Source organism: Neolamprologus brichardi, chromosome 1 (genome assembly GCF_056152115.1).
Source record: "Neolamprologus brichardi isolate AB-2024 chromosome 1, ASM5615211v1, whole genome shotgun sequence".
In the NCBI taxonomy this organism is placed as follows: domain Eukaryota; kingdom Metazoa; phylum Chordata; class Actinopteri; order Cichliformes; family Cichlidae; genus Neolamprologus; species Neolamprologus brichardi.
In genome coordinates, this window is record NC_142104.1 from 38,100,620 (window position 1) to 38,125,767 (window position 25,148).

Here is a 25,148-nt window from a genome sequence, read left to right on the forward strand (position 1 = left end):
GATGTAGACTGTGAACTGAGGAGTGATTTGTTTCTTCTTCTGTGTGTTAAAAGCCGGTCAGCCTCTTCCCTCTTTAGTCTGGAGGATGCGGTGTGCATATTCTCCAAATAGAATTCCAAAAAGCATCCAGTATCGGTGTTTAGCCATGTCCCTTAAGCACATATTTCTTTACTTCTCAGAAACTCTGCTAGTCTTTCATGTTACTAACCAGTTGCTAGTTGACATAATTAATTGTAAAATTTTCCTCAAGCTATTTTTTTTAGTATCAGATACTTTTCCAGCTTTTTGTTCCTTACTGTTGCAGCTTTTGAGGGAAGTTGCTGCCATCAAGCATCCAAGCAGCCGGGAAAACGGGTTATCTGGGTGACATCACCCATTCATGTGTCTAATTGTTGTTCCCCACTCAATGACACACCCAATTGTCTTCCAGCGTCCAGGCTAAGGGTAAATGTAAATTCCATAAAATTAAACTTCATGTCGACAATAACACCCAGTTACATCAATCGGAGGTCACTAAAATTAATATTGAGTCCGTGTGTAACTTTGCAAAACAATGTCGAACTATTAATTTTTTGTGGTTCCCTCCCCAATTGGAATTACATGTTTAGCACGTTCGTCTTAAACTCACGGCTGCCTGAGAGGTGTCCAAAAAAGACGTAGGCTTTATAGATAATTGGATAACATTTTAGGGGAAACCTAGTTTTATTAGGAGAGAAGACATTCATCCCACTTTGGAATGAACAGCTCTTATTTCTAAAAATCTGGCCATATTTGAGCCAATCATTCCTTTAACATTAACTAGTAATGACTTCATAACTTCTTCACAAATAAAATTTTAACCATTAAAAAAATTACTCATAACCATTTTACAGACGTACAACTGCTTTGATATTTATTTAGACTCTTTTTCTCCAATTGATATTTCAATTCAATCTTTAACTTCAGCAATTATTTCCTCCAAACCATAAAGGTGTAGTTTACACCTCATTCTTACAAGACTGCTCAAAAAAAGTCACAGAAGTCCTACCATTAATCAATGTTTAAATCTTAAATATGATCAACCTATCTCTATTAATCGGCTATATACCACAGGCCACAGTACAATGGGAGCCAGAGCCTTCAGTTTTCAGGCCCCTCTTCTGTGGAACCAGCTTCCAGTTTGGATTCAGGCACCCTCTCTACTTTTAAGATTAGGCTTAAAACTTTCCCTTTTGCTAAATCATGTAGTTAGGGGCTGGAACAGGTAACCCCGAGTCTTCCCTTAATTATGCTGCAATAGGTGTAGGCTGCTGGGGGATTTCCATAATCCACTGAGTGTTTCTTCTTCAGTCACCTTTTTCACTCACTATGTGTTTATAGCTCTTTGCATTTAATCATTAGTTATTATTAATATCTGGCTCTCTTCCACGTCATGTCTTTGTCCTGTCTTCATCCGCTCACCCCCAACTGGTTAGGGTTTAGGGTGGCTTCAGCAGATGGCAGCTCCTCCCTGAGCCTGCTTCTGCTGGAGGTTTCTTCCTGTTAAAAGTGGGTTTTTCCTTCCCACTGTCACCAAAGTGCTTGCTTATAGGGAGTCATTGTTGGGGATTTCTCTGTTTTCTTTGTATTATTGTAGGGTATTTAACTTAACTTAATATAAAGTGCCTTGAGGCAACTGTTGTTGTGTTTTGGTGTTATATTAAAAAAAAATGAATTTAACTGAACTGAAAACAATACTTCATACTTTCCAGTTCTGTTTCTGTATATGCCGTCCCGCACTATAGGTCATTTTGGTCTGACTTTTGTGTAAATTCCCACAAACAAGGAAACCCCCTCACAAGATAACACAGAATCATACTTATCCTTTCAGCATGTATCACCATGGCATCTTGTCCCACGGTTCATCCAGCTAAGAACTTTACAGCCCAATTTCAGTGACTCCTCTTCATACCTAGGAACTTTCAGAGAATCATTCTCACCATCCTTCGATCTGTCGTATCTATTCTTCAGAACTGTTTGCTTGACTCTGTTCAGTTGTATAGCGAGTTCAGCCTCTCACTATAGCCTTGAAATTTCAAACTTCACGCCCAGAATATCACCCACAAGCAACAGTTCCCAGTCTACTCCTGCTCACTCCAAAACTATCCTTCAGGACTGAAGTGAGTCCCCCAAAACTCTTACTCACCTCGGTCCTCAGATCTGGATTCAGAAGTTAAGTCACTGTTCCCCCACAGTCAGGTGTTCCAAAAATAATTATACATCAAAAATTTCGATTGGACCATATCATGGGCACATTTGTATTTTTACCTTTGTGGAACTGTAAATAATTAAAAAGGCAATGTCCACATTTTAGACTTTTTTGAATGCAGGATATATTTTTAAATCCAATTTAACAGGAAGCAAGTATAAGCAGAATCTAATAATAATGACAATAATGAGAATAATAATGATAATAATCATCAAAAAATCATATCAGTTGAATTATACTTATCTAATTACCATACTCAGAACAAAGTCAGCATTGCTTTCGCTCTTTCACAGTGATAATGTTCGAGAGGATGATGAGCATGCCTTTGCCACTGACTAAGGCAAATCTAGGTTCAAACTTTCAGCTATTAGCTCATCTCCCAATCATAATGTCATTCATGCAATGCCTTATCACCATATCAGTGCCTTAACTCTTTTCACATTTGCAAACCTCAATTCAATTGGATAAACATTGCAATGTTACCTTCAAAAGCAACCTAATTAGCTGGATAACCCCAGGTTGCTCTCCGATGCATGCATTGGAGTATAAATTTGTGTGAGTGCTTTGATACTTTCTGCTTGCACTTTCTTCTTTGCTTTAAGCAAGGGCCAGTGTCCCGCAGGTTTTAGATGTGTCCTTGATCCAACACAGCTGATTTAAATGGCTAAATTACCTCTTCAGCGTGTCTTGAAGTTCTCAAGATGTAATAAACTAATGCTTTGTTTCATTTGTGTTGGCCCAGGGTGATATCTAAAACCTGTAGGACACCGGCCCTTGAGGCCTGGAGTTGGACACCCCTGACATATACCATACCATAGCACCTTTATTTATAAAGCACTTTAAAATAAAGCCAGGCTTCACAAAGTGTACATATACAAGAAGCATAAACAGAAAATAATATTAAACATGTTAAAAATAGAGAATTGGAAAAATAGGAAAAAAATAGATTCAACCTTTTAAAAAGCACCAAAGGCTTAAGCAAATAAATATGTTTTAAGAAGAGTTTTAAACTCCCCACAAAAATAGCAAAGCCAAGTGTGTGTGTGTGCTTCTACGGTTAAGGGGACACCTTCTCAGATGATAAAACATAGGTATGATCCTTCATGTCTTGAATCTGAAGGTGTAGGCACAAGTTAAAATTTGCCTCCATGCACGTGAATGCTTACAATTTCTTTTCTCTTTGGCTCTTGGCATGATACACGTGTGGTCAGTGTTTAGCCACATAAAACATGATGGAATAACAAAATCCATCTCAACCACTATATTCAAGATGGCAGGCCAACATGGCTGAAAGATAATTATACATTACAATATACTGTATGTATGATTACAGTATTATTTTTTTCTATTAAGCTAAAGAAAACTTTTGCTAGGTTTAAATATACTAAACTAATTTAAAGGAAAAAACCCAGCTGGTTCTGAGGCAGCCAGTCAGGAAGTGATTGATTTATTTTACATGAAAATGTTGTTGTAACAATTTTGAGTATTTTAACACTGTATAACTTTTTTAAATATCAAACATCCTTATTTGTAAATGAGAAGATACCTGTGAATTTCTGTGTAAGAACATGTAGCCTGTTTGCACAAGTGATATCATGATTCATGAATTTGTCTGTTTCTACTCCACCATCACCAGGACTTAAGTACCTTCACTCTGCTGGAATTCTACATCGAGACATCAAACCTGGCAACCTCCTAGTCAACAGCAACTGTGTGCTCAAGGTGTGTGGGACAGGCAAGCATTAATCCTAACCCTATCTCTATGGCAAGGATTCTTTATGTGAGTTGTATGACAGGCATGTGACAGATAAAGAAATAACAACTATGAATATTTATTGACAGTATAGATGAGGATGTTTGTAGAAGAATGAAAAAAACAGATCACAGTTGATGGTAAAAATAAAATGGTAAATGGCCTGTATTTGTATAGCGCTTTACTAGTCCCTAAGGACCCCAAAGTGCTTTACACATCCATTCATCCACCCATTCACACACACATTCACACACTGGTGATGGCAGCTACATTGTAGCCACAGCCACCCTGGGGCAAACTAACAGAGGCGAGGCTGCCGAACACTGGCGCCACCGGGCCCTCTGACCACCACCAGTAGGCAACGGGTGAAGTGTCTTGCCCAAGGACACAACGACCGAGACTGTCCAAGCCAGGGCTCGAGCCGGCAACCTTCCGATTACAAGGCGAATTCCCAACTCTTGAGCCACGATCGCCCCAGGTGATGCCTAAAAGAACAGACCAGAGGGAAAAACAAAGTAGCACTTGGACCACACAGTCCTTTCCTGATGCAAGAACCACAGGATCTTCCAGCCCACTTACAGCAAGTATCTAGACTATCAAAGACCATGACCCGGTTGCCACAGAGATGCCACCTTAAGTTCCTGTTCCTGTTCACCACTAGGAGAACAGAAACTTAAGGTATCAAAATTACATGAAGTCCATTAAGTTGGACAGTTCTATCTGCTACCCAAACATTCTCTGTTTCATTTTTTCTCCTTTATCTTCACTCTTCCTGAAGTGACTTTTTAGGAATCCTAAAAGGTTGATTCTGTTCATCTGGATGTAGCGTTTTCAGTGGGAGAAACGTTTCGTCACTGACCTGTAGTCAGCTGAGACTTCTTAAGGCTCAGCTGACTACAGGTTTCCCCAGTCTCATAAACAGTATATTTGCACAGTGATTGAAACTAGCCCACTAAATGAACAATGGGCTGTGAAGTCAGTTCCTTGATCATTAATATTAAAGTTGTCATTGTTCAACAACCACTGATCAAAGCCCATATCAAAGACCACTGATCATTGAGCTCCATGGCTTTTAAACCCCAAAACACGCTGCGCTAAAAATTGGTCCACCCCAAGGATCGGGTCCCCTGACACAAACAGAGTAATGTAGAGTATGCTGTGAAGTGCCAGGAGGTTTGCCATGATGTATATCGGGGAAACCAAACAACCTTTGGCAAAGCGGATGGCATAACACAGAAGAAGTAACTCATCAGGCGAGGACTCTGCAGTCTATTTACACTTACAGGCCAGTGGACACTCTTTCAGTGATGAGGTTGTACACATCCTGGACAAGGAGGAACGCTGGTTTGAGTGGGGAGTTAAGGATGCCATTTACATGAAAAAGGAAAGACCATCTTTGAATCAAGGAGGGAGCCTAAGGGTACATCTTTCACCATCTTACAATGCTGTAATTGCAGCCAATCCCCATCATTACAATTTGCAAATTAATGATCAAGGAACTGACCTCACAGCCCATTGCTCATCAGTGAGGTAGTTTCAGTCATTGTGCAAGGGTACTGTCTATAAATTTGGGGAAACCTGCAGTCAGCTGAGACTGAAGAAGTTACTTGTGACGAAACATTCTCCCAAATGCTACGTCCAGATGAACAGAATCAACCTTTTGGGATTTACTTACCTGGTTGATTGAGCATGCATCAAAACACTTTTCAGGAATGCTAACTCACTGCAAGTCATTGCAGTCTCCAGAGGTTGTTTAAAAAGTTTAAGATTAGGGCTTTGATTTGTGAGCAGTGAAAACCTTTCCAGCTCTAACTGCAAAAGGCAAAAGTTGCCAGCACCATCATTTCTTTTCTTCCTCATTAACTCTTCTTTTCTCCATTTATACTTGCAGCAAGATGCCAGTTTCATTTTCCTCTGTCCGTCAAATGGCAGTGACTCTTTTTTCTCTGTCTTTCTTTTTTTTTAACGTTTTTGGGTTCCCGTTTCTGGCACTGGGAAGTTTAGATTTTCTCTGTCCCACTTACTAATTTTGTTGGTTTACAGTTCCTGGCACTGAGTTGCCAGATACACGTTTCTTCGCCAGAAGACATCTCTTCGAATAAGAGATGTGTTATTCCTGGCTTCAACCTAGTGTACTTTTTCCAAAGTTTCCATGTTTCTATTTTTCTCACATCTATCGCTACCAGTGAATTAAAATGTGTATGGCAAAGGTCCTGTCCACCATCTTCACTCAGTCATCGTTAATTATTTAGAGTGGAACTTAGTTAGGGGTTTCTAACATGTTAGAGTTTATTCACTGTCAATTCAGTTTACAAAGATACAAGTTAATTGAGAGTATTTGAAGAAACTGCGTGTGCTTTTCAGGGTAGAAAAAAGTATGATTGCAAACCTCAAAAGTAATCTTCTGTCATTGTTTATTTGGGACCAAATAAGAAACGTTAACCATTAATATACACACATAGACTATGAAAGTATATGTTTATGCATGAGAAACAAAACATCAGTGAAACTCTACTACAGTCATGGCCAAAAGTTTTGAGAATGACACAAATATTTGTTTTCACAAAGTTTGCTGCTTCAGTGTTTTTAGATCTTTGTGTCAGTTGTATCTGTGATGTACTTAAGTATAATTACAAACACTTCATAAGTTTCAAAGGCTTTTATTGACAATTACATCAAGTTCGTAGAAAGAGTCAATATTTGCAGTGTTAACTCTTCTTTTCCAGACCTCTGCAATTCACCTTTGTATGCTATCAATCAACTTCTGGGCCAAATCCTGACTGATGCCAACTCATTCTTTCATAATCAATGCTTGGAGTTTGTCAGAATAAGTGGGTTTTTGTTTGTCCATCTGACTCTTGAGGATTGACCACAAGCTCTCAATTGGATTGAGGTCTGTGGAGTTTCCTGGCCATGGACCCAACATTTCAATATTTTGTTCTCCAAGCCACTTAGTTATCACTTTGGCCTTATGGCACAGTGCTCCATCAGGCTGGAAAAGGCATTGTTCTCCACCAAATTGTTCTTGGGTGGTTGGAAGAAGTTGCTGTTGGAGGATGTTTTGGTACCATTCTTTTTTCATGGCTGTGTTTTTTGGCAAAATTGTGAGTGAGCCCACTCCCTTGGATGATAAGCAGCCCCACAGATGAATGTGTGCTTCACTGTTGGCACGAGACAAGAGTGATGGTAGCACTCACCTTTTCTTCTGCGGACAATCCTTCTTCTTGATGCCCCAAACAATTGGAAAGAGGCTTTGTCAAAGAAAACGACTTTACCCCAGTCCTCAGCAGTCCACTTGCTGTACTTTTTGCAGAATATCCTTGTTGTCCCTCATGGTTTTTTTTGTTTTGTTTTTTTTTAGAGAAGTGGCTTCTTTACTGCTCTTCTTGACACCAAGCCATCTTCCAAAAGTCTTCACCTCATTGTGCGTGCAGATGCACTCACACCTGCCTGCTGTCATTCCTGAGCAAGCTCTGCACTGGTGGCACTCTGATCCTGCAGTTAAATCATCTTTAGGAGACAGTCCCTGTGCTTGCTGGCGCCCTGAAGCCTTCTTCACAACAATTGAACATATTTCCTTGAAGTTCTTGATGATCCAATAAATGGTTGATTTAAGTGCAATCTTAATAGCAACAACGTCCTTGCATGTGAAGCCCTTTTTATAATGATGGCTGCACGTTTCTTTGCAGGTAACCATGGTTAAGAGGAAGAACAATGATTTCAAGCATCACCCTCCTTTTAACACATCCAGTCTGCTGTTCTAACTGAATCAGCATGACATAATGATGATAATGATTTCCAGCCTTGTGCTCATCAACTTTCTTACTTGAGTTAACAAGAAGATTATTGAAATGATCTCAGTAGGTCCTTTTGTGGCAGCGATGCAATGCAGTTGAAATGGGTTTCGGGCAATTAAGTTCATTTTCGTGGCAAATAAGGACTTTTCTTCATAAAAACTGAAGCAGCAAACTTTGTGAAAACCATTATTTGTGTCATTCTCAAGTCTTTTGGCCATGACTGTACATGCTGGAGCACAGTGGGTGAGGGAGGCAGAGAGGAGACAAGAAATCTTGGGTTTCAGAAGAAAGATGAATAAAAATAAATCAGAAGATTAAAAAGAGCTGCAGTAATCTCTGAATGTCTCTGTCTTTCAGATCTGTGATTTTGGCCTGGCTCGAGTGGAGGAGTCGGATGAATCAAGACACATGACTCAGGAAGTGGTGACACAGTACTACCGAGCTCCAGAAATCCTCATGGGGAGCCGCCACTACTCCAACTCAATTGATATCTGGTCTGTAGGCTGCATCTTTGCTGAGTTGCTAGGGCGACGCATCCTCTTCCAAGCCCAAAGTCCTATTCAGCAGGTAGGCATGAGAAAGGCAAGGCATGAGAAATTTTTTGTCTAGAAAGATTTTGATACATAAAAGTAACAGTGTGTCCTTTTTCCCCATTTTTTGTGTTAAAATGTTAAAAACAGAATCATTACCAGTCACCACCAGGATTAAATGAAAACCTCCTCCTTAAAAGAAAAACAGTCATGCAACAAACTGTTGTGTCTCAGTATACTGTGATGTGTGTGCTTTTGTGTAGCTGGATTTAATCACTGACCTGTTGGGGACACCTTCTATGGAGGCGATGAGGACGGCATGTGAAGGCGCTCGTGCACATATTCTCAGAGGACCTCACAAACAGGTCAAATAGTGCTTTTTTGCATCTGTTCTATGTGAAAAGACAAAACAATACAGATGAAACTGAAAGATCAGGTTAATTACATTTTATTTTTTGTTGCAATTCCTCCTGTCATAGAAACAGCACTATGGACTTGACTTGACTGCAAAAGGGACAGGGTTTCTAGCCTGTAATCACAATTACAAGTAAATAAGAATGTAATAATATGGTAATTAAATTTATTTCCACGTAATTAACAAAGTAATCATTAAATTTGAATTAAACTAAAATTATGTTATTTGGAAATAGTATTTTAAATACAAATGCTAAGATTCAAATAAATGGTGAAAATCCAGTGAAAAAGATCCAGTGAAAATAAATTTTTGGGGGAAATAATAGATGAAAAACTTAACTGGAGAGCTCACGTAAGACATATTCATACATATGTATGAATATGCCAAAATAGTGAACAAACTCACTATTTTTTGCAGTCTGAAATACTGAAAATTGCTGATCTAGTGAAATTCCAAACAGCACAAATTCTATTCAAAGCAAAAAACAACAAACTGCCAGGTAATATTCAGAGTGGGTTTTTTTTTAAAGAAGTTATAATTTAAGGGGTTTTTGTAACTTCAAGGCAGGGAAGGTACGCACTACAAGAAAAAGCTTTTGTGTTTCTGTGTGAAACTGTGGAACACTTTGAATATGGAACTGAAGCAATGTCCAAACATAAAACAGTTCAAAAAGAGTTATAAAGATATGATTTTCTTCAACTACAAAGAAAGGCAAAATGTTAAAATTAATCTATTTAGAAAATTTAAGGATGTGATATTGTAGTATATAGTATATATTATATCAGAAATCTCTTCACTATTTTTATTACAGATTATATCGGTAAGGAAGGTGACTAAATATTTACTGATAACTTATGGCAAAGGGATGGGATTAAATAAGTGTGTACTTCTTCCCACTCCCTTTCCAAATGTGAATGAATCAGAACAGAAGCAATATTGAAATGTATTGACTTTATTTTGTATAGTATTTTTTCTCTCTCTTATTTTCTTTACTAAATGTACCTGTATATTGTTTACATGTTCGAAATAAATTAACAAACAAACAAAAAAATAATACCACCTAATATCCAAGTAATGCACTGATATTTATTTATTGGATACTACGGGCCCAAAAACAAGGGGTAATAATGTGGAAACACAGCTCTGTAATGAAGTGGTAATAGCAGGGTAACAAGGCCGAAACAAGAATGTAATAATGTGGTAATTAATAATTTATTACCACTCAATTGCCTGTGGTAGTTTCTGTTTAATAAACAGGAAACAGAGCTGCAAAATGCAAAACTGCCTGTTTCTATTTAATAACATATTAATAACCTATTAAAGCTAACTTAAACAGTATGTGATTATTACCTGGAAACAACTATGGAGGTTTCTGTGTAATAAGCAGGAAATAGCTTCACGATGCAAACCTGCCTGTTTAATAACATATTAATAACCATGTTAATAACCTTTTAAGACAAACTTAAACTAGTGACTACCAGTACATACCTGTGGCAGTTTCTGTGTTATGAGTAGGAATTTAATACCATGGTAATGATAACTGATTAAAACAAGCATTAGGAAGTCTGGAATGAACTGGAACTGTACAAAATCCTACTAGTTATCTCGCTTGTCCAGTTGTGGTGAGGGCAACACCACCGTCCTGCACTGCCTTCATTATTGACTGATCTCTCACCACCTAAGGATCCAGCTTCTCCTGCAGCAAATTTCACAAATACAGACTGTCCTATTCCCCCCCAAAATGGAAAAAAAGGCACCATTATGATTTCTGTCTAAAGTTAAATAAGGAAGTCATCCTTTTCTTTTTCTGCCCCAAAAAGCATATTGGAACTCACTGGAATATTTAGTATCTATCTTTAGAAATAAATCACTACAAAATTTACTGGGCGTGGATAGCTGTATTTTGAGTAGACCACACCTCTCAACGGCCTAATTTTAGGGCGAATACGATAAATATCATCTAAAATATCATAACATATATATATGTAACTAACCACATTCAGGTTCCTATCCATATTTGCAATAATAGTGGTCAGTTTATTTCAAGACAACCTTACTGCTGTGCAACCTTGGTTTTTATAACTACTCCTTATATTGTGTCTACTATTAATCAATACTTATACTACTACTGCTTATAACTATGGTAACTTACCCCACCCTTTCCTATTGGTGGAAAAATGTACCATGTCAACCAATCAAAAAATGATATGGCAACATGGCATTTAGTTGTTTAGGAAGGGGGAAGTTTTAGGAGTGACGGCGGTGTTTTGAGATGTGAGAGATTTGCAACGTTTAGCACAAATCTTGTGTAGTTAGTGTGTAGTGTAGTCAATAGTTTTGTTGTTGTGTCAGAACAATGAGGCGACTGCTGAATGCTACAGGTGTTACAGCAGTGATACATCTGCTGCTGTCAGGCCTGCAGGTATCAGGCTGTTGTTCTCCTTTATCTCATAGTGGACAGAAATCATTTTTTGGAGTGGCACAAATGATTTGTGTGGCATCAAATTTGATGCAGAGCACATGATTGATTGTTCTGTAAATAGTGTGAAATGTTTATTTAAAAAAAAACATGTAACTTGGATGGATTCGATGCTGGTGTGACCATAGTGCACACATCTGCTGTTGCTCACAGTGGTCCAAGGGACCGCTCAAGGAGTTTGTGTGTTTGCTCAGACACATGAAAAATTAGAGGGAACATTAGGGCTGTGCGATATGACCAAAATCTCATATCCCGATATAAGACATCTACCGTCCCGATAACGATATAAATCACAAAAATTTAACATTTTCTGTAAATTCTGTGAATCTCGGGCAGCTCGACTTGCGTGAAGTGTTTCCAGCTGGGTGTCGTGTACCTGGAGTCGAGTGTTTTAACCGATGCATGAAACGATACATTTTTAGACATAAGTTGTAACGGCTGCCGTTTTTTTTGTGAGTATTTATTACACAGCGTGCTGCGGGGAAAAGCCTGTTCTAACGTTTGAGTCTAAGGTTTATTTTTTTAGCACCTGACGGCTCTTCTTTGCTTCTCATCCGTAAATACTCTGCATGCTCTTTCACGTGATTCAGTTTATTTTGAAAAGTCTCAACAGAATCTTGAGCTTTATTGTGAAAGGTTTATGTGGAAATTAAACAAGCGGACACGCGATGGTTTTACCATCGCTGTTGCTAATGACAACGCATAAAAACAGGCGCTTGTCCGTCTGTAGTGTGGTTATATTAAATATAAGAGAAAGAGAGAACTTAAGAAATTAATATAGCCACCACAGTGACCATCAAAACAAAGGAAAAATATTGCCGTAAACAGTTTATTTTGAGACACCACGAAACAAACGATAGCGTAAAATGAAACGATAGATGTTTTTCTATCATCATCCGATATATATCGTTATATTGAACAGCCCTTGGGAACATTGCTCTTGGGTGAGGTTTTCCAGGCATGTCCCACCGGGAGGAGGCCCCGGGGCAGACCCAGGACACGCTGGAGAGATTATATCTCTTGGCCGGCCTGGGAATGCCTTGGTGTTCCCCTGGACAAGCTGGAAGAGGTGGCTGGGGAGAGGGAGGTCTGGGCTTCTCTGCTTGGGCTACTGCCGCCGCGACCCGGCCCTGGATAAGCGGAAGAAAATGGATGGATGGTTGGATAGATGGATGTTATGATCCACTGGTTTATGCAAGCATATCTACGAGGACATACAGATCTACGAGAGAACCCAAAAAGCAGGGAAATGGTGGCTAAAGTTAGCAGGCGATGCCTCACTTCTTTGCCTTTATCAAGGGATAACATTGAAAGTGCAGACTCCCAGTAGGTAGCAATCTGCCTCCTACTGGCATTCACTCTGTTTCCATGGCAGTAGAAATGAAAAGCAAAGAAAAAAAGGTACACAGAATATTTTTATGTATTATGATGAAAATTTGGATGAAATTAAGTTAATTAGGGCAATAGTGAGTGTGGATCACTTTAAATAGCCAGTTTAAGTTTGCTTTAATAGGTTATTAATATGTTTTTAAATAGAAACAGGCAGTTTTACATATGTGGTCCCAAAACTCCTCCGTAATTGTCAGATTGCCTACTTTTTCCCACTTCGCTTTAACAGAAGCAGTCCTGTCATTTTTATACCACAGGATGCTGTTTTTAATCTGGAAATAATTTTATTGTGCACTCCAGGTTTAGTTAATGATACAAATGTTTCTAGTCAGATGTAGCACTTACCATCCTGTTCTTGTTTCCTGAGGTAGCTCTGACATAGCCTGGACTTATGTTTTGGGTCATTATCTTGCTGTAGAATGAACTCTTGACCAACTAGGTGCATACCAGAGAGTATTGGATGGGGCTACAGAAGCAGTAGCGGTTTTTGATTCAGGCGACACGGGCGGTTGCCCAGGGCACTATCACGGCATTGGAAAAAAAAAAAAAAATTTACTCATACTCATGCTGCCCCGACATCATACCGGCGCATATCGGGAATGGCGTAGGCACCGATCGGTTTTCTATCGCCCATTTGCTGGGAGTAAGGGCGCCCTCTGTTTGCGAGGTGCACCTGCTGCTTGCGGCACAGGGAGGAGAGGGCGGCGGGGGATTCTCTGGCTGGCTGGAGCGGCATTTAATAACCAACTTGCAAAATAAAACAAAATTAAAACAAACCAACAAACACGAAAACACCAGACATTATGATACAGACTTATAATTTGCACCGATGTTTTTTCGAAATTCTATATGCGAAAAATGAGCATGAGAGCCCTCGGTGCGCCTGCTCGCTGCTGAAGTCAAAGTAAACTTTATTGTCATCTCCACTACATACAGTCCAGTATATAGAGAGACGAGACGACGAAGCTCCAGTTACAGCAGTGCAAGTAAACAAAAAATAAATATAAGAAGAATAAGAAAATAAATATACACTTTAGGACTCGGGGTAAAGGGATCAATAACAATTTAAAATGTATAATTTACAGTTTGATGATTTAAAGTCTCACACACAACCCATCGAAAGGGGAGGGAGACCTGCTGCTTCCAAATAGAGCACATTTCATTTATAATGATGTAAATCCAAGCCCATTATGTATTCATGATTTGAACCCTGGGCTGTGCGAGAGGGTTAGGGCCCAGAGGGAGTGTTCGCCCAGGGCACCAAACAGGCTAGGACCGCCACTGTACAGAAGCCTGTGGTAGCGGTTTTGTTTCAGGGCGCCTCTCACTTTGTACAAATCACCGACCCTGGATCCAGCAAAACAGCCCCAGAGACTTTCTTTTTACTCTGGTCACACCGGTGCGACCTAGGATTTTTTTGGCGGAACATTAGCACATTGGCGAAATGTGCAGGTGTCGCCATACAGTATTGGATTATTGTGGGAATTCCCTATATCATTATATGTGGGAATTCCCTATATCATTATATGTGGGAATTCCCTATATCATTTCCTCTTTCTGCGCGTCTGTGCAGAGATGCGCGTGACACACAAATCGATTGAACAGCAGCAGCACGGAGTTGGTGCTGCAGCGCTTTAACGGCGCATTCAGCAGCACCTTCATGATTGATTTAGGCCACGATATGGACATAATGTTGTCAGCTTTTGGCGGAAACTTTCTTTTTTTTTTTTCACTTGAATGGCTGGTCGCACTCCCACGACCTAGGATTTTTTTTAGTCGCACCATTGAGAAATTAGGTCACATTTGCGACCAAATTGGTTGCACTCTAGAGCCCTGATATGACCACTAATAAGCTGTGCTTGAAGCTGTTGTCCTATGAGCTGCGTATCACACAAACTCTCAGAAACTTGTTCTCTGATTCAGTTGTGGCTTTGGGGCTGCCAGACGTCTTCCTTTCAGAGCTTGCCCCAGTTTTTTTAGTGCCTTTTGATGGTGAAGGAAAATGTCCTCACTGACACCATGACTGTCTTTGCAATTTCTCTGCAGGATGGACCTACATTTTTAAGTGTTATGATGGTCTGTCTCTCTTCCATTGTTAAGTGCCTTTTGGTAGTAACACACTACTTTCTGCAGTACTGTTCAACTGATGCTCACAAGGCTATGGTACCACAGTGTGTTCCAACACTGTTTCTATGCAGACCGAGGGGGTTTTAAGTAATCTAGAAAAGTTGGAACACCTGTAGTAATTAGTAGCACCATCTTTCAAGGCTTGATCAACCTCCATTGCTGCAGAACACCTTTAAATTTTGTACCCATTTTGTGTTCTCTGAAAAAAGGCCTTTTTGTATAATTCTGAAAAGCATTATTTTTCAGTTTTGGGTGACCTTACCTTTTTTAACCTCTGGCAGTTCACCACTTACCTTCAGAAGACCTGTATAGTTTTTTTCAGACACAGCTTTGTGTCTTTTTCATTCTAGCTGAAGTCCAGGACAAACTGCGTCCCCTCTCAGCTCAACACGAAAGGCATAATAATTTCTCTGAATGCGGGAGAATTCCGTCTTTTTACGGGACGGTTGGCAGCTCTACTAACTAACCTTATGAATTAAATAAAGTTCATTATCAGTAACATAGCACCCACCCAGCTGTATAGAAACTCATGCTAGCTAGTAGCAGAACGAGTTGTTGTAACTGACTGTAAAAAGTCAGCACAACGAAAATAAACTCCACCTAAACTTGGTTTATATCTGACCCAGATAGACTGCAGGTCATAACTTCTTACCTGAAGTTCAGTTCACCTGACGCTCGGACCGGCGGCCGCCTCAGGTCTCTCCTCGTCCTGCCGCCGATCTCTCTCATCCACCTGCTGGCCTCCACCACTTGTTAATTTTACCGAATCTGTGGAAGCTCCGCGATGCCACCACCAAACCACTGAGTTATTTTTACACACCGGGCCGGCATCTGGCCAATCCACCACCTTTCATTGTTTATACCGTTACAAAAAAAAAAAATCATCGGGCCACCGAGCAAATGCCCGGTATGCCCGATGGCCAGTCCAGCTATGGCCGTGCCATCAGGTAACCCTTCGCGTGTGCCTAGGGTTGCCGACCCCTGCTATAGATGATAAACTGGAAAATATATTTGTAACATTGCTGTTAAATCTAAAATTGTACTGTTGGCTTGTTGTTCACTTCTTCCTCTTGTACTTGTAAGAAACATATGAATGTAAGATGTGCCAGAAGCTGAAAGAGAGGGCAACATTCTAAATGGTGTGATGTTTGGTCTACAGCCATCCCTTCCTGTTCTGTACACACTGTCCAGCCAAGCAACCCACGAAGCAGTGCACCTTCTCTGCAGGATGCTGGTGTTTGATCCGGTGAGGCATTCTGATATATATTGATTTACATCATGTTTTGTAAATGAATCCCTTTCACTAAGTAGCTTGTGTACAATAATACACATATGTCTTAATGTATACTCAATTACTCAGGTAAGGAAATCCCAAAAAGTTGATTCAACTTGCAGGTTGGGGAAAATCTGCTGTCTGGTGAGACTGAAGAAGTCACTTGGATGAGTGACAAAACGTTTCTCTCACTGAAAACGCTATGGCCAGATGAACAGAATCAACAACATGGGAATAATAAACATAGTTTGAACCATAATAATGAAAGCCCACTTCAATTACTTGAGCTCTCAAATCAGGAGCATCCTTAATGAGTTCAGGCCATCATTGATCCTGTAATTTCCATCATTGTCCAGTTTCATCAAACCCATCCTTGACACTGATGAAACCAGGTTACTGTGGCTACACACAGTCTGCTTTTAGATAATGATATGGTCATGTAAGTCTATTAGAGGTAGTATTAGTGTTCTCACAGTCCAGTAGGGATGTGACAGTTTAATCTGTGCCTTTTCTAAAAGGGCCATTCAGTGATTTTCACACCAGTCCTTTACTTATTGTTTCTTGCCTGTATTTGAAGAGTAACAGTTTAAAATTTAACACATTTAACTTTTGTATCTGGTCTCCAGTCAAAGAGGATTTCAGCCAAAGATGCCCTGGCTCATCCTTACCTAGACGAGGGTCGACTTCGCTACCACACGTGCATGTGCAAATGCTGCTATACCACATCCTCGGGTCGCGTGTACACCAGTGACTTTGAGCCCATCACTAACACCAAGTTTGATGATGGCTTTGAGAAGAATCTGAGCTCTGTAAGACAAGTCAAAGGTAAATTTGTTTGCTCTTTTTGTTTCTATTTGCAAGGCGCATAAACATCAACAAAAATAAACCCTGCAGCCCTGGCTTTGATAAATGAAAATAAGTTAATAGAACTGACAGACACTTGGGTTAAAAATTTAAAGTCTGCTTCTTCCTCACAAACATTTTAACCCAACTGTCATATTAACAATGGAGATCATTATCGATTCAATTTTATTGGCATAGCAGCAAATCGCAGCTGTCGCCCCAAGGTGCTTAGTATTGTAAAGACTCTACAATAGTGCAAATCTAGCCTTGGGCTTGTTGTGTACCTTGAATTTGCTGCTTTACTGCTATTTTGATGAGATATCATTGCAGGAGCTCAGAGATTCCCAAGTATAAAGAGGGACATGCTGCTACAGCTTGAAATATTAGACTTTCAGGATAAAACGTTGAAACTCCTTGACTTCTGTGCATCCTGTTTTATCTCTTCTACTCCAATACCAGTGCTAAGGCAATGCTTTTCTTTTTTCTGAGTGGTAACACTGGTAACAAGACTGCAGCAAGATAATAAAGAAAAGAAAACATAATTCTGATCTTTATGTAAGCATGGGAAATATATTTAAAAAAAACTTCACAATGGCATTAGGATCATTAATAATGAATGATGATTTGCGTGTTTCTCTTACAGAAATTATCCATCAATTCATTTTGGAACAGCAAAAGGGAAGTAGAGTACCACTCTGCATCAATCCTCAATCAGCTGCTTTCAAAAGCTTCATCAGGTAGGAGACTCTGTAATTGTTAGCAGTATGAACACACACTAATACTAAATATTGTGTACATGAGTTACAGATACTGTACTGTGCCAAAGTCTTGATCCACCCTGCTTTCTGGGAGCCAGACCTTTTTTTTTCTTGAGCAACAGTCCTATAGACTTGCTGAAGGTCTTTCTAAAGGTTTTCTCTGGACATTGGTTGCTTTTTTGTCCCATTTTCAGGCCAGTTCTTGTACCTTTTGCCTTTTGGAGGAATGTTTCTTTTGCTAAGTGACCTGACTAACTGAATATAACAAGCAATACAAAGGCATCGGATGAACCAGTGTTAGACACTTAGTTACTAGCAAACTATTACCAAATGGGGAAAAACAACATTATCTTCAGCAGATGAATGATACAGGAACAACACAGGACATGATAGATGCATCTGTTGTTCACTTAATCTTCAACAGAAATGCAAGTCAAGGAGACATTTTAGGGAGAAAAGGCTAAAGTATGCTAAATTACACAAGAACTGGACTTAAAATCAGGAATAACAGGTCTTGTGAATGAATCCAAATTTGAAATTTATGCTTGAAATTGTCATCAGTATGCACAGAGAATGTCAGGAGAGAGATACAGTGAGTGTCTACAGAAATCTGACTCTGTCATGGTTTGGGGCTCCATATCAGCCTGTGCTGTTGGAGATCTTGTCAAATTTAATTGAATTATGACCACAGAAAAGTACCATCAGCATTTGATCCACCATACACTACCATCTGGAAACACCTAATTGGCAATGACTTCTTTTTTAGCATGGCAAGGATCCCAAACACACTGCAAATGTCATAAAATCCTGGAGGATCACACACATACACACACACTCACATAAAATCTGTAAAAGACCTTTTTCTGGTGTAATAAGCCATTTCCAGTGAGGCCACCATCACATTTAAAAAAACAGCAAATAAGTTAATTTAAATGGTTAGTGGCCATATTCCATATTTTGCGCATCATTTTACAGATGAATGAACACAAATGTTTGTACATGAGGCCTAAAGAAGGTAATGATGATAAGCCTGTCTGAATTTTTAAACCTTCCCCACTTACCATGGAAAGAGTCAGACATCCTATTGAGAAGATCAGCAACATGCCATTGTGAACTAGCAAGCATGTGGCTCCTCTAAGTAGTGCACTACTATCATTAACTCTAGCAGTTAACGTTGGTGGTATTAAACCTTTGTGTCCAACTAACAAATGTTTTACTCTTAACTAAATATTGCTAATATTAACTCCTTTCACTTAATGCCCTGTTTTTTGAACAGCTCCACAGTGGCTCAGCCCTCTGAAATGCCTCCATCTCCGCTGGTGTGGGAATAGCTACTGTTTTGTGTCGTTATTTTTCCTGACTGACAAGCTGCTAAACTGGGAACAAGAAAGGGTCTCAGTGTCTTCTATCATCTGTGTAGCATTTCACTGGAGAGCAGGACTCACAGGTCTGCTGGGTTTATGCTGAAAAATGGAATCAAAGAAAGGTCCACTGATAATTGCTTTATGGAAATTAATGACAGAAAAGCTCTGTATAATGCTTTGTACAGAATTTTTCTAAACAAACTGAGAACATACACACATCATATATATATATATATAGATATATATATATATATTTGTGTGTATGTGTGTGTGTGTATATATATAGTGTTTGTGCACAAATTATATATAAAATGTATATTTTACAAATTCTGCAATCACCATCTCATTAATTTAGAAAACTAGGCTACTTTGCACCCGTCATTTCTGTCATTTCTGCATTATTTCCAACCACACTTTTTATTCTGACAATCAACTGTAACATTATTATTATGGGCAACTGAAAATTTCCCATATTTTTGAATTTTTACAAATTTGCTCTCTGTAGCATTATTGTTTTATTTATTTTTAATCATTTGTATTAAAATGAAATGTCGCCTTGTGGCCCCACTGCATATTTGACAGTTTTCATTTATTCATTCTTTTGACAGAAGGGGTGCTAATTGATTTTGAACAATTTTGCCTATTTAACACCTGATAAAAAAAAATCAAAACCTAAGACCAACATATTCTAAATAGTTCTATTGAAAACACAGGGAACAACCAAACATGGAGAGATTTGGATTTAAATACAGGCAACTATATGATCCATCTATTTATGCTGTGAAAGTTTTTTTGTTTTACTTATGTCTTGTTCCAGCACATCAAAATCGTGATAGCTTGTCACACAGCCAATTTAGACCAACTGTTTCCTGATTAATTACTCATCATCTTCTCATAGCGTCCTTCTATGTGGAATTAGTTCACCTTTTGTCATTTGCTTACAAAACATACAGCATGGGATGTCTGTTGTCCAAGAAAGATACAAAAGTTTCCTCCCTTTTAGTAAGTTTCAGTTAAATTAAATTGCTACAGTGGATTTTGAAACTATCTGTAGTTTTCACAGAAAATTCATTGAAATGTTTAAAATGGAAAAATGGAAAATGCTTACAGGAAAGTAATTATTACTGATAATGTTTATGTCAAGTTTTCCATTCACATATTAAGGTTTTTCATTCACACACTGCTGCAGTTGCCAGCCATATTGGATGTGATACAACAGCCAGTTGCTAGTGACTGGATGACAGTGGTCTCTGGAGTTTCATGGCTCCTGCTGGGTTAAATATGACAAAGAAAAGAAAATGCTGCACCAAAAACTTCCCAGTGATTGTTTTATGTGCTAGCAACCATATTGCTGTGGTTGCCTGTAGTTTTTCATATTTGTCTGTAAATACTTGCTTACTACTAGCTGAGCAGTAGGCAAATGGTTTATTGTCGTCACTGGCCGGGCCGGCGGTGTGGACACACAAGTTTGTGAATGGGACAACTCGAGAATGAGGTGACATGGGAAGTTTAAAATTGATAGGTGCTGATATTAAAAGTTAGGCTCTCAGTTTTTTTGAAAATCTTGTAAATGCGATAACTTAGGATTTTGAATAAGGCAACATAGGATTTTGAAAATGTTACCACAGGTATCTAATAGGAGGCTGGCAGGTGGCACTGGCAGTCATTTTTTTCTATGTTTTGTCTACATGACAGTTTAACAGTCACACTTATTCATCCAGTGAATACATCGGTATCGGCGCTTTGAGTGCTCAGAAGAGTAGAAAAGCGCTATATAAGAACCAGTCCATTTACCATTTACCATCGGTAGCAGCTTGGGATTTAGTATCTTGCCCAAGGATACCTTGGCATGCAGGCTTGAGCAGTCAATAAAAGAACCACCAACCTTTCAAGTAATAGATAACCTACTCTACCTCCTAAGCTAAAACTACTACCTTCACAGCTTCACAGTAATAGTTGTGTTTAAATAGGCAAACCTTTTACTTTGAAGACAAACAGCCTCCTTTTCCAGTTTGTGTCGCACTTCTGGTTTCACTGCAGTGCAGACAGAAGGTGGAAAGTGTTTCTATAAGTCGGTCACATCCATTCAAACAAATATACAATATCATCATAGTGACCAAAGCAATCGTTAAGTTTTTGGGGAATACACATTTTTCCTTAGCAGGGGGGTCACCAACAGGTCTTTCAGCTAGTGTGACTGGGCCTTCAGTGATCATTTTCCCAGGGACTGCTGTCAACCTCCTACAACTCACAATCAGTCAGGGAACACCTTTTCCTTTATTACTGGTTGTAAACTAGTCTTTCGCCCTGTGTAAATAGATTATTAGCCAAATGTAAGACAATGTAGACCTTGAGTCTGCATTGTCACCATACACCATGATTGTCACATTTCCAAAATAGCAAATAAGTTAATTTAAATGGTTAGTGGTCATATTTCATATTTTGCGCATCATTTTACAGATGAATGAACACAAATGTTTGTACATGAGGCCTAAAGAAGGTAATGATGATAAGCCTGTCTGAATTTGTAAACCTTTTCCACTTATCATGGAAAGAGTCAGACATCCTACTGAGAAGATCAGCAACACACCATTTCTGATTGGTAACATGAACTTGGGTAAAGTGTTCAGTTCCATTTAATTTCTGTGCAAAATTAAATGGAATTTGCAGTTGAAAATATATATGAAGAGATCATTTTGGTGGCGCTGGTGAATGCTCACTTGCATGCTTCATGAAGACAAGCTTTTTAATGAATAGAAAATAACTTTAAGAATGAATTAGCCTAAAACCCTGCTTCTAGACTAGACAATAAAATAAACTCCTCTGATGCATACAACGAGTGACTGTAATGATAAAAAGAACAAACAACTCTACAGTAATATTTCTACCCCCTAGTTTGACCAACCATATCAGTTATACTACTTATAAAGAGTTCAGTAATCACATATAATTTAAGAAGTCCCATCAGACTGACTGAAAAACTGTTGTATAATGAAGGAATGTGTTTTATCTACATATGTGCCTCCTAAAGTTCCCCTCTTGGACATTCTCAGTCAAGGTGAGCTATTTTTTTTTTCCAAAAGAGTCTGAAGAGAATTATTTCTTATTAAAAATAACCTAGAAGCTTGCACTGAGCTGAAATATATCAGGTTTCCATTGTTCTCTGTAACCTTTGCTGGACTTGCTGTGTACTGTACACTTTCTGCACTGAAACAGAGCTGATGCAAGTCTGAGTGTTTATGGTTCTTCATAGTCTGGGTCCTATTTAAGTGGACTTGGCTATTCATTATTTTCCATGAGCACATTAAAAGTATAGCTTTTCTGTTGGGACATTAGCAAGCTCACAAGTCTCACAAGTGAGACTGTAAGTTAATCTAACCAAAGCCATGTGAGCCACATTTTTTATCCTACCTTTTAACATCCTTACCCCGCCAGCAAGAAGAAAAGAGCAGAGGGTAAATACTGTCATGTAATTAACTTTAACAGTTAACAAAAAAGTTTTTGCAGGCAAGAAATTGTCGTTGTCATCAATAGGCTGTTGTCTGCAGCAAAACTGCTGGTGACAATACAATAACAAAATGCAAAATACATTTCAGAGACTTCATGTCAGAAATGGCATGAATATATATATGAATTGGGTCAATACAGTAAAAAGAAAATGTGCAGAAAAATAATTTAAATTTAAATTTTTTGGTGAGCCACTGACTTTTTGGGTGGTTGTTGGTTAGCCAAAGCAAAGCGTTGTTTGTGTGTTATCACATATAGATGGTTGGAATGGAACAGCAACGGAAGAATCAGACTTAGACTGGGAAATACATATTCAAAGAACTAAAATCATAGTGAGCTAAAGTAGCTTTATTCTGGTGAGAAGAAAGCTTTTTTATTAGAAGGACCAATCAGAACCTGTCTAAATACAAAGTAGCTGATCTGGTGAAAATGAGTGACTGGCAGTTAAACCAGCAGTATATTTTGTTTTAACCTTGTTCTTTCTACTTGAATCTGTCATCACATACTATAGACATTCTTCAAGAATTGTACTGAGCAGCTCTTCTCAGACAGGAGAAAAGTAGCACATGAACATCTCAAAAATGACACGGTCTTTTCTACATGTTTTTCCCTAGATGGTAATCCAGTGCAAATATGTGCCCCTGCTCTTTCTCATGTGTGTACACTGTCTTCAGGAGAAACAAAGTTTTTGACGTAATTTATTTAATATATTTTTAGACTTGTTATCAATTTCTGTTCTTGTGTCCTATGGTATGCATTCTTTTCACACCTCAGAAAATAACTATGTATATATATGTTATATAGAGAAGCAAATCTACAACAACCTACAAAAAACACTGTATAGGGATTGTATTAGCCTGTACATTTCTAAGGCTGTGAAATTTTTTTTTAAAACTTGCATACAAATGTATATATTTTCTTGATTTCTACCCTGCAACTAGGATGTGGACAGCAAATCCTGTAACAATTAAAAGAAATGCAGTCATCTTAACTATAACTTGTGTGTACAGCAGTTGTAGATATGTCTAAGGAAAATGCATTTTTTGTTATTATTTTTAATTATTTTGTCACGGCAACACTGTGAATATGTATATTAAGAATTCACCGTGTTGGTCTCTACCTCTTGAGCTCAATAACTTGGCATTGTTTACCTCCACACATTTCTGATCATGTGGGGATGAAATAAAAAAAACAATAACAAAAAAACACTTGAATGTCCATTCATGCTTTTATACCGAAATAATAAAATATTCTGCCCCTCCACATACATCTTCCGACAGACCTTTCTTGCACCCTGTAATACAAAACCTACCAGTAGCCAAGGGTTACCTGACTGTTAGATGTTCTGACCATGATGGTTGCATTCAAAGCTCAGTGTCAGGGACAGCAGTGTGAGCAGTTGAGGTTCCATCATCCATAATTTAACTAAGAGGTGCCCTTATGCCCTGTAAAATCTAATTAGCTCCCAGAACTAAAGTAAAGCTCACTTAAGATAACTAAGGACAGCTTATTCATTGCGAGTACACAGTACTAAGAATAACTTGATATTTTTGAGTGAGCAATACTAATTGTTTACCCCACTGACAAACATTTCAAGTTCTACTAAGTTAAAAAAAAGAAATTGTGGGGACTTACTATTTTTAATTTTCCTTACATACAAACAAATGCAGCTAAATCACATTATGTTTTATCATCCTTAAACTTAAGAGATTTCTAGTACAAGTATGATTCAAAAACAAAAATTTAAAGCACTTGCAATGCAGTTAAAATTATCCCAGCCTTTTTTTTCAAATGCAAAAAAGTATGTCAGCCAACATACTGGACACTGTTATGTTTAACAGCAAACAAGTATATTCCCATTCCCCCATTAAATTTTAAATATTAGTACAATTAAATTGTATGTTTATTTGTTAAGACAATTTAAACCTTTAATAACCTTACACTGAGACAAATTCTCAGATTTAATTATTCTGAAACTAAGTTAAAGCTTCCCATAACTTTGTATTGCAAGTTACATTGCTGATATAATCAGTAAAAATGTATTTATTGTTCAGCTCAAACAACACATTTGTTTTGCATTCAAACACAGGAGCTTTGTGTCTTGTAACATTTTAAGGATGGTTTGTTTCCATTCCTGGCATTACTGCCTGAATGACTGCCATGGATTTAGACGATCCAAATGTAAGTGCCTCAATGAAGTCTTTGACACTGTTGCAACTTCCCTTAAGTACAGTGGCAGTGGATGTGGGTTGGAAGTGCAATAACCTCAAACCTGCAGGTGACCATCTTCACTGACCACACCTTCTGTGACAGAGGGCTTATCACTACTGGTGTCCTGGAAGGAAACAATCGTATTATTGTATGGTCTACCTTACAATATAAAGCACCTTGAGGCAACTGTTGTTGTGATTTTGCACTGTATAAATAAAATTGAATTGAATTTAGAACACCAACTTATTTGGCTTTTTAAAAAATGTATTTCTGCATTTCCTATAGAACAGATCTCAAGTTAGACAAACTAGCTGTGTGATTACATTATTAGTAAAAAAAAAAACTGTAAATTTGATATAAACAATTGTGGCACCTCAACTTGCTTCTTTTGATGTGGACGAGTAGCAACTCTACTCTACCCCTCATGAATGACTCTTCACCACAACAGACTGGTATAGCGTCCACATCACTGCAG

The 25,148-nt window shown here is 38.5% G+C and overlaps 1 protein-coding gene across 1 annotated transcript in view; it reads left to right on the plus strand.

Moving 5' to 3' along the window:
- The window catches only part of nlk2 (nemo-like kinase, type 2), a 54,437-nt gene extending 32,676 nt beyond the window's left edge, over positions 1 to 21,761 (plus strand). The window contains exons 5-11 of the mRNA XM_006799283.3: positions 3,864 to 3,949; positions 8,135 to 8,344; positions 8,571 to 8,672; positions 15,877 to 15,963; positions 16,617 to 16,815; positions 17,477 to 17,570; positions 18,868 to 21,761. Of these exons, the coding sequence (XP_006799346.2) occupies positions 3,864 to 3,949; positions 8,135 to 8,344; positions 8,571 to 8,672; positions 15,877 to 15,963; positions 16,617 to 16,815; positions 17,477 to 17,570; positions 18,868 to 18,922 (833 nt within the window). The 3' untranslated portion in view covers positions 18,923 to 21,761. The remainder of the gene's footprint in view (positions 1 to 3,863; positions 3,950 to 8,134; positions 8,345 to 8,570; positions 8,673 to 15,876; positions 15,964 to 16,616; positions 16,816 to 17,476; positions 17,571 to 18,867) is intronic.
- The last annotated feature ends 3,387 nt before the right edge of the window (positions 21,762 to 25,148 follow it).